Source organism: Pungitius pungitius, chromosome 16 (genome assembly GCF_949316345.1).
Source record: "Pungitius pungitius chromosome 16, fPunPun2.1, whole genome shotgun sequence".
In the NCBI taxonomy this organism is placed as follows: Eukaryota; Metazoa; Chordata; class Actinopteri; order Perciformes; family Gasterosteidae; genus Pungitius; species Pungitius pungitius.
Window position 1 is genome coordinate 18257702 of NC_084915.1, and position 10097 is coordinate 18267798.

The 10097-nt window shown below is 46.2% G+C and overlaps 1 protein-coding gene across 2 annotated transcripts; it reads left to right on the plus strand.

Annotated features, from left to right (window-relative positions):
• The first annotated feature begins 841 nt into the window (after positions 1 to 841).
• Positions 842 to 7236, plus strand: pitx1 (paired-like homeodomain 1). 2 transcript variants are annotated; one of them, XM_037467401.2, is made up of 5 exons: positions 842 to 972; positions 1712 to 1766; positions 4363 to 4506; positions 5159 to 5361; positions 6641 to 7236. In XM_037467401.2, exons 1-5 carry the CDS (start codon positions 910 to 912, stop codon positions 7148 to 7150), a joined length of 975 nt encoding a protein of 324 aa, XP_037323298.2. In that variant the 5' UTR covers positions 842 to 909; the 3' UTR covers positions 7151 to 7236. The 2 variants fall into 2 exon arrangements, with proteins under 2 accessions (XP_037323298.2, XP_037323299.1); XM_037467402.2 differs by lacking the exon at positions 4363 to 4506 and having other exon boundaries at positions 844 to 972; positions 6641 to 7211.
• Positions 7237 to 10097: the final 2861 nt, after the last annotated feature.

Here is a 10097-nt window from a genome sequence, read left to right on the forward strand (position 1 = left end):
AACCATGTTTCTTTGCAGCTTTTATACCACAATGTAGTGTGTTGGAACATTTTAATTGTTTTGATTGACGTGAAGATGACCAAACAAAACGCCGCTTTAAAGCTGAAAATATGTAAATAGTATTATTTATGACCATTTTAAAATAATAATAAGTTAGGTGGAATATGTGTATACTCACGTCTATATATATATATATATTCATTGAGACGGCAGAGCAAAATAACTGAGAACAGTATTATTATCATTATTATTATTATTATTACATTTGGTCCTAGTCCAAATTAACCTGCGTGACTTCACGCACAAGTTGTTTTAAAATCATTAGGATTTACACACAAATAATTAACTCATAAAAATCTTTAAAACTTGACCGAAGCGCGCGCAGGAAACATGAGCAGATGCTTTCCTTTTTTAAAGTATTAAACAATTGCCGTGTCACCAATTATATTTATTTAATTATTGTTATTAGCAGTAGTAGATAATTAATTATTTTCAACTGTTATAACTTTATAAATCTCTGAATTATTGGGGGTTGAGTAATAAAGATACACATAATTAATAAGTTCAGAAACTGAGAAAATGAAAATAAGGAGTCGGGGGGGGGGGGTGATACGGTTGTGGAATTTGTTGCAGAACAAAAAATGATGAAGATTAAAAAGCAAAAGCTGTTATGAGGGTATTGAGGCTGCAGCGATGAAGAGGAGGACACTGTGGAGGTAGTTTCGTGTGTGTGTGTGTGTGTGTGTGGGGGGGGGGGGGTGCGGTATCGTGACGTCACCGCGAGGCGTGCTGCAAACCGCTGGCGAAGAAAACCAAAGCAGCACCGCGGAGACGCGACAAAGCGCAAACTGTCGCGGACGCAAGGTGCACGCGCAGCCGACGCATGAAGTGGATTTACTGAAGACCTGCATGGGGGAAACTCTGAGGCTTTATTCCTGTTTTCCGTCGTCTGCCTCCGTTGGGCACCATCCGGTGAGTAAAACACACGCACCGACGGTCCCGGTCGCTGAATTACAGCTAATCGGTCTGGCGGTTTGGCGTCTCCATTTGGACCCGTTTTACGCGTTGGATGCTGCGGATTTGAGTCACACAAGAGTCCGCGGCGTGGAAGTAACGCATTGTGGAGCAGTGAGCTCATCGAGCGGCGCGTGCGGCCGGCGGGTCGCGGAGCTGGTGGCCGCGGGGAGGCTGGACGCATCTTTACGCACCGCAACGACTCCCAGAGAGAGAAGCAGCTACGCGGAGTCGATGTTAGCCACACGCGACGTGTCACCTCCTTCATCATCTCCGCGTAATGTGGGACTGACGTCTTAAATAAGCCGAGTGAATACAACGTGCACGAATCGCGTGAACACGGAGGGACAGAAGGGAGCCGAAGGCAGAGAGCAGCGTGTGTGTGTGTGTGTGTGTGTGTGTGTGTGTGTGTGACAACACACGCACTCTAATGAAACAGAGTGACAGTTTAAATGTGAGAGTTGGAGGAGCTGTTACGTTTGTTTTCATTTTATTGTTTTGATTGATAATAAATATTTTTCTTAAAAGATTTAAGATCCAAAAAGACTTCAACATGAATGTGGGGGTTTAAAAGGAGTCTAAATGTATTCAGTGCCGTTGCTGAAATAGGATTAAACTATTTCCTAAAGGTGTAGATTCCTCGGGGGACCTTTTCACACGTAGAACTGTTTACCATCTCCATCCTCTTGCTTTGCAGGGATCTGAAATGGAACTGAATCTGTCGAAGAACGTGATTTCCTGCGCGGACGCAGGTATGAAAAATCCATCATGAATCAGAAGGCCTTTTATTGGATTTACAGATTATCACGTGAGGCCAAAGGGAAGCGCGAGGTCACGACGTGTTGCTGCCGGTGGTCGCGCGCGGGGAATCCGTGACGCGCACGGCTGGCTGTTCACACTTTGTGATGCGATTCTTTCCCTTTTAGAAACAAAACAACAGGCAGAAAGATGCAGCAGAACATCAGGCGTTGGTTACATTTCATTTATATATTTATGTAACCGACGCCTGATGCTATTTATTTAAGTCAAACATCGCCTGTAATTATGGTTTAAGTAAACCTGGATTAAATCACACAAAGAAACCCTCAGAGACAACAACCGGGCTACGGGAATTTCAGCAATAATAATAATAATAATAAGGTCCGGGCCTAATAGCACGACTCAGTTTGGAAACATGATTATTGTAAAGACAAAGAAGCTAGCTAGTTATATATATACATATATATATATATATATATGTATATATATATATATATATATATATATATATATATATATATATATATATATATATATATATATATATATATATATATATATATATATATATACATATATATGTGTGTGTGACCTTGAAAATATGTATAAGTTATACTTTTTATATTTTGCTTTAGTGTCACCGACATGACGCACGAACCATGTGACCCAGCAGCTTGATGAGTGTTATTAGAGCTCATTGTTTTATTTACCGGACCGAGCTGCGGCGTCCTCCTCCGGTTACGCACCGGCGGGCCGTGCTTTCCGTTCCTTCCCGGTCATCTGCGGCCTTCCGAGGGGAAAACAGCGGCTCAGATCACGTGTGTTCGGTGCGTGATTAACGGCGAGTTTATTTTCACTTCTCGGGGGGGGTGTTTGCATCTCCACTGGCCTTTAACCTGCCCCGCCGGATGGAAAGGCTTTTTCACTCATCCATCACACGCAAGTGCCCTCCAGAGCGGAGGAGGAGCGGGACGCGCGCTTTTAGAAGATCTCCATCTATCACCTTGTAGCAGCTGGAGGACGGAGGCCAGCGGGCGGCTGGTGTAAAGCCTTTAATATTCCGGGGGGGGGGGGGACTTTAAGGGTCACAGAGTTTATTAGTCATTCAGCATCACTCTGTTGTTACTCAGTTGTTTTCCTAAATGTGTGATACAGCCTCCGTTATTATGCGAGTCGATAATAACCCCCCCCCCAGTATCAATCCACTACTCCACAAACCAAAGGAGAGTTCCGGTCCCGTCTGTCCCGGCAGCCTTCACGGTGAACCCCCGCCGCTGAAGAGGCGTCCGGGTCCTCGAGGTCACATTTCAGCCTAAAAGCACCTCGCGCACAGAATTCTGCTGCTTTCAGCGGTTTGAAAAGTTCCATCACGCAGAAGGACACGCACACTAGTTTATTTTAAACTGTTTTAGGGAATTAGATATCATTTTAACACGTATGGCGGGTCTACGCATGCGCATAACAACGAGTGAAATATTAACGCGCAGAGGCGTCTGAATACGGCGTAAAACGGAAAGTCAGTTACCACACGTTTTGTTCTGAATGAATGATACAACTACCCATAATGCAACAGATCTACTAGACTCTGGAGGACAAGGCCGAGCAGACCTCTGGTGTCTGATGTTACGTCGTCTGGCCTCTTTTTGCTGATGAAGAGTTTTCTTTCTACAGTTGCTGACGTTTCACTTACAGACGCGCGCACGCACGCGCACGCAGCTCTGTAGTTGTTACTTTTCAGCTCACTTTAAACACCGTTTTATGCTCAATGTTGTTCTGTCCTTGATGACATCACGGCAGATTTGCAGGTCCTGGATCGGTGACGTCACACGTTTGAAATCAACGTATTCATTAATTGTGCACGTTCAAAGAGCCCCGCCGGACGGATGCGTGTCCCGGTTGGTTGTTTATTTGTCAAAGTGACGCTGTTGACAGACTCATTCATCACGCGCACAGAAACGCTCACAGCGCGCGCTTCTCAGTAACAGTAACTGGGCAGGCCCGTGTTGGAGGGCAAATGTTTACTCAGCTCGGTACATATCCGAGATATATATACAGTACATTGTGTGGCTGCGCGCGTGCGTGTGCGCGACCTGTGTGTTCATGCCTGCGCGAATAAAAGGCCAATTTACTCCTGGAGAGCAACGCAATGCACTGCGCGCTCCCGACGGAGAAGAATGCATGCTTTAAGACCCGTGCGCGTCCGCGTGAACAGCCTGAATGCACGTGCGTCCTTATTGTCCGAACCGAACGCTCCGAAGACATAAAGAAACCGCCTCAACGGCCTTTCCCACTTGTTGCTTGCTGGTGACGTCAAACTCGTGTGGGAGGGACCGGCTGCTCTTCTTGGGGGGGCGGGATGGGTCTGTGCCTCTCACGCGCAGAGACGCGCGCAGCAGGCAGAAAGAGGAGCCTTTTCTCCGTGGAAGAAGCCAGCCTGTGGGAGCCTTTCTCCCCCCTTTCTCCTCTCATGTCGCGGGTGGATTCTTTCAGGTGTTGAGGAAAGCTTTGTGCCCCCCTCCCATCAGGACTCACCCTCCCTTCCTCCCTCCCTCCCCCGTCTCCCCTCTTGTGCGCCCCCTTCTCTTCAAGGTGGGATGAATTCGGAGCGGGTCGTCGAGGCAGCGGCGGCGGCGCGCGACGCGGGCCCCGCGTTTCACTTACCGAGAGCCCCGAGCAGCGGCCGGGGGGGGTTAGAGAACTCCAGCAGCGAGTCCTCGGACGCGGAGCCGCCAGGTACACCCTCCCGAGAGCCCCCCGCGGCTCCACTCACCCCGAGCGCAGCCGCTTTTACGTGTGCGGGGGCCCGTTTACGGCCGTCAGACCGCGCGCTCTGCGTCGGGCTCAGCGCGTGTAACTTGGATAAAAACCAAATTCTCGACTCGCTCCGTTGCTGCTGCAGAGACGGACGCGCACGAACACGAGCGCTCCGTGCGCGTCGGGCTGAACACTTGGCCGCAGCCCGCGGTCTGTCAGAGAAGAATGCGCAGAGTAAATGTTAGTTAGTGCATTAGAACTGTAAATATTAGAAATAACTAGACACGAAGTCTGCAGCACGTTTTCTCTCTTTAACCAAAGCGCAGACTGCTTCTTTTGGTTTGGATAAAACAAAAAACATAAAGTGCTTTTAAAGAAGATTTTACATCCAGGAGACTTAATTCCCTTTCTTCTCTGATTAACCTTTGCACGCGCTGACCCTTCCGATTAATGAGGCAATCGGGCCCGAAGGAGATAAGACTCATCGATACATAACGCGCACATGTCGCTAAACATTTGGTCGTAAATCATTCACTGCTTCTTTGTTTGGTGCTGGAAGAAGAGCTCTTCAGTTTGACTCTAGGTTTAAACATCAACTTGACGATAACAATCCGCGACCTGTGCCCCGCAGAGAAGGAGCGCGGCGCGGAGCCGCGCAGCGACGACGGGGCCGCGGACGACCCGAAGAAGAAGAAGCAGCGGCGGCAGCGGACGCACTTCACCAGCCAGCAGCTGCAGGAGCTGGAGGCCACGTTCCAGAGGAACCGCTACCCGGACATGAGCACGCGCGAGGAGATCGCCGTGTGGACCAACCTCACGGAGGCCCGAGTGCGGGTGAGACATCTGAGGGAGACAAGTGTGACGCGAAAAATGATGTCAGAGCATCATTGTGAGTTTAATACATAGTGAGGACGTTTAGATGAGAAATAACCCAAAACTAAAAATAGATTTTAGATGAATCTCCATGATTTGTAAATATATTGCATATAAAAATTCCTCTAAAACAGACACCTGAGTGAATGGATTCAACCATTGATTACCTTCAATATCCGAAACCCGTCGTTTCCTCTCTGACGTCAGAGATGTGCGTTAAACAAAATAAAATATATTTGTTTTATTTTCAGAAACAAACGCAGAAAATCCACCTTCTCAAAGCGCATAAAAATGTCTCAGACCGAATGTGACTCTGAACATTTACGGAACATGTTTGACATTTCAAAGTGGACTTGACCTTTGAAGGTCACCGGAGCTCCGATCGGATCAGACTCGTTTAGCGGCTCTTTGGTGCTTTGCTCATTAGACGGAAACATGATTGATTCGGATCGATCACGTCCGTGTGGACAGATTACACCTAAACTGTTTCTACGAGAAGGAGAACGAGCGCGCGCGCGCGTGCGTCTGGTCCGTTTACAGTTGGATTCGTGTTGTAAACTATTTTATTCCGGCCTTCATGCTGCCCCCCCCCCCACTGCTTTATTTAAATCAAACAACAACATTCATGTTGAAAACATTTACACGAGATTTTAAATCTTCTTTCAAATAAAAATCGAAATATTTGAAGATAAATTATTTGGAGAAAAACGTTGGTCATTTGTTTCTTTTTAGAAATAATTCAACACTTAGATTTTGTCTTTCATGAATACACAATTTAAAACACTATATTATTTATTACACTCAATATTTGTTCAATTCAATTTTCAAAATGTCAAAAAACATTATCAAAATTCAACAAAATTGTAATTGTCTGGAGCTTCTTTATCAAACTCATGAAGAAGACTCAAATAAAACCGATGAGTGGTTATAAAACAATGTCTGTGTTCATTTAAAACTACGCTTTTTAATTACATTTGTATATTATTGTATAGTATATTAAATTTGTATATATATATATATATTATTTCTTTTTACATTTTAATGATATTTATATATAAACCACACGTCATTATTATTATTTTTAAATGTACCCACTGTGTGAGAGAGTTTTTTCTGCAGCCAAAACTCCCCCAGAAATATAAATCCCTCCGTATTTCATAATTCAATCAATAAGCGTGATCTTTTGTCGGTAAACACAATAGAAGATGTGCGTGATGTGTCGGCGCGTCTGCTCCTCCAGGTGTGGTTCAAGAACCGCCGGGCCAAGTGGAGGAAGCGCGAGCGCAACCAGCAGATGGACCTGTGTAAGAGCAGCTACCTGCCGCAGTTCAGCGGGCTGATGCAGCCGTACGAGGACATGTACCCGACCTACTCCTACAACAACTGGCCCAACAAGGGGCTGGCCCCCGCGCCGCTCTCCTCCAAGAACTTCACCTTCTTCAACTCCATGAGCCCGCTCACCTCGCAGTCCATGTTCTCCGCGCCCAGCTCCATCTCCTCCATGACCATGGCCCCCGGGATGGGCCCCCCCGCCGCGCCGGGCCTCAACAACCTGAACGGCATCGGCGCGTCCGGCATCAACTCCGGCATGTCGCCGTCCGCGTGCCCGTACGGGCCGCCCGGCTCTCCGTACAGCGTCTACCGGGACACGTGCACGCTCAGACTCAAGTCCAAACAGCACCCGACCTTCGGGTACGGCGGGCTGCAGAGCCCGGGCACGAGCCTGAACGCGTGCCAGTACAACAGCTGACGGGAGCAGCGGGAACGCCACCGGGATGATCAAATATATCTGAATATATGTGTGTGATGAAAGGGACCGGGGAGGGGGGGACGGGGAGGGGGGGACGGGGCGGGGGGGCAGAGACAACTAAACCGGATTAGTTGCAATCATTTTCAAGACCAAAAAAAGAGGCAGAAAGTGGATTATGCGGGTTTTATGTTTACGATGAACTCGACAGCTGTTGAAGTGGATCCTTGTGTTTTTTATGATGTACATACGTGTAAATATCCACACGCATGTGGAGCGGACTTCATGCGTCTCTTGCTCTTCGTGCTTTTGGAGACTGGATTGTAAAGACAAAAAAAGAAATAAAAGGAAAAAGGTTTGGATCACATCGCGACTCAAGTGATCCGGCCCGTTATAATGTACATACGCTTCTGTGTGCACCCCCCCCCCCCCTGCACGTCACCATGTCTCTCGTGTCGTTTTGCTTTTGCTGAAATATAAAAAACCCGCATGTTTAAACTCGAGTGTCACGTGTTCCGTGAGATGATGTAAGAAGTTATTCGAGTGTATCAAGTCCTCGTGTGTTTATCGTCACGTGTTTGAATAAACTGCAGGAAAAGAGACTTTATTTCATGTGTGAGAGGAGCAGAAGGAATAACTGCATCAAATCATCTTAACTCCACTTAAAGGTTAAATATAGATTTATATGATGCACTTATTAGTATATGAGAGGAATAAATGAGATGATAATAATGACCGGAAACAGCTTCTATGCAGATTATACTTATCTAGAACCAGAATGAATTCAATCAATTCCATATCTGGCTTCCCGACACGTGCACAAATCTCCATATCTCACTGCTGTGTGCTCAGACTGATAGTGTGTGTGTGTGTGTGTGTGTGTGTCTGTGTGTGTGTGTGTGTGTGTGGGGGGGGGGGTTCTACTTCTAATGACTAATAAAAGGAACCACAGGATGCTGATAGACACTTTATATAACAGTGAGTACAATTTTAATAATTATTTAAATGACTTTATGTGCGTGATTATAATAATAATAATAATCTTAGTCATTATTCTATCTGCATCTTAACCATCAAACGGTACTTCGTCTTGACTTTAAAGTGTTTTTTTAACGGTATGTTATGTAGTTGAACTCAGTAATAAATGGGACCATTCAAATATTACTGTGAAGTAATATATAAATAAATAGGTTTTATGTAATATTAAGATCTGTATTAATTGTTTAAGTTTCATAATTCTCTGATACATTGGGACTGTGGAACATGAGGCCACAAGTCAAACTTTCATTCCTTATTTCACCAGTTTTTATTTATTGGACGACTTAGAATATTTAAGTGTGATTCTGGAGTCTTTTTTTCTAATATAGCAAAATATTATCACATGACACATTCATCGAATTTGTGTTCATGAGGTCAAAGGTCAGTTTTATGTAGTTCTTGTATTATGGTATTTTGATGTGATTCTCATGAAAGTAAGCAACACGCGGCTCACAAACAAAAACAAAGCAACAAAGCACGCACGCTGTCGTAAATGTTACCCACAATGCCCTTGTCTGGCCAGAGATAAGAACACGCAGCACCCTGAACCCGAGAGGGCAAAGTTCAAAGTTCAAACTATTTGATCTGTCAGGACGTCGCAGAAGGAGTAAAATAATACACAATGCTGCACACACACACACTTTTATTAATTATCTGTTTTGAATAATTAAGATGAAAAAAAAGCCAAATCATTTCAGTGTGAGGATTTGGGCCTTTTTCTTTTGAAATGACTCTACTTCTGTGTAGTGACCAGCAGGGGGCGACTCCTCTGCTCCCATAGACGTCTATGAGGAAATGACTCTACTTCTGTGTAGTGACCAGCAGGGGGCGACTCCTCTGCTCCCATAGACGTCTATGAGGAAATGACTCTACTTCTGTGTAGTGACCAGCAGGGGGCGACTCCTCTGCTCCCATAGACGTCTATGAGGAAATGACTCTACTTCTGTGTAGTGACCAGCAGGGGGCGACTCCTCTGCTCCCATAGACGTCTATGAGGAAATGACTCTACTTCTGTGTAGTGACCAGCAGGGGGCGACTCCTCTGCTCCCATAGACGTCTATGAGGAAATGACTCTACTTCTGTGTAGTGACCAGCAGGGGGCGACTCCTCTGCTCCCATAGACGTCTATGAGGAAATGACTCTACTTCTGATGAATCATTTTTGATGGCTACAGCATCACATGAAAAACGTCTTCATGTGGGCGACACAAACCGAGAGAAAGCGGCTCCTCTTCTGAGGCTGATATCTGAGCTCTGAACACCCTCCCGGCCATCTGGTGTACCCTAATTACCAAAACAAGCGCTCCTAAACAGAGGCCTCCCTCAGCTACAGCCCCGCTCGGCTCCCGTTGGTCCTCCTGAAGGCTGCTTCCTGTAAACACACCTGTAGTTACCTGCACGCTGCAGTATCACATTACAGAGCAGGACCCAGCGGGTGTAAAAGCTGCTGCAACACGAGAATCAGCTTTATGATCTTCAGCCTTATGGACCATGAATGACCTTTTGTTCCCTGCTATGGAAGTCAAAGTGTGAGTATTGGTACCAATAAGAGGCCTAAAAATCAGTCTTCGATTAATGCCTCGACCCCATTGGTCGCTCACACGGACATCGCACAAAAACGTCATTTCAAAGTCACGCACAAGTTTTCCAACGACGGCGCAAGACTACAATCCTTTCAAAATAAAGCTCCGTGTTGACAGGAAAAAACTCTCACCGGGTGGACGTGTGGGACACAGGACCCGAACCCCCAGACCCAGCCTCATGTCGCTGTCCCCTCAGTGTCCACGTTGTCACATGAAGACCTGGATGCAAAGAAAGATTCTGGCCGAGCCGGACCATCAGCGTGTTGGTGACCACGTCACACCTCAGACTGGTTTATGACACACGAGTTCTTAGATGTTTCCCCCTGAAGC

Bases quoted from the DNA above. Each gene is read 5' to 3' on its own strand.
- pitx1 (XM_037467401.2), top strand. From the start codon at position 910: ATGGGGGAAACTCTGAGGCTTTATTCCTGTTTTCCGTCGTCTGCCTCC. The intron at 973-1,711 runs GTGAGTAAAACA...CTTGCTTTGCAG, and splicing joins CCTCCGTTGGGCACCATCCG to GGATCTGAAATGGAACTGAA. The intron at 4,507-5,158 runs GTACACCCTCCC...TGTGCCCCGCAG, and splicing joins CTCGGACGCGGAGCCGCCAG to AGAAGGAGCGCGGCGCGGAG.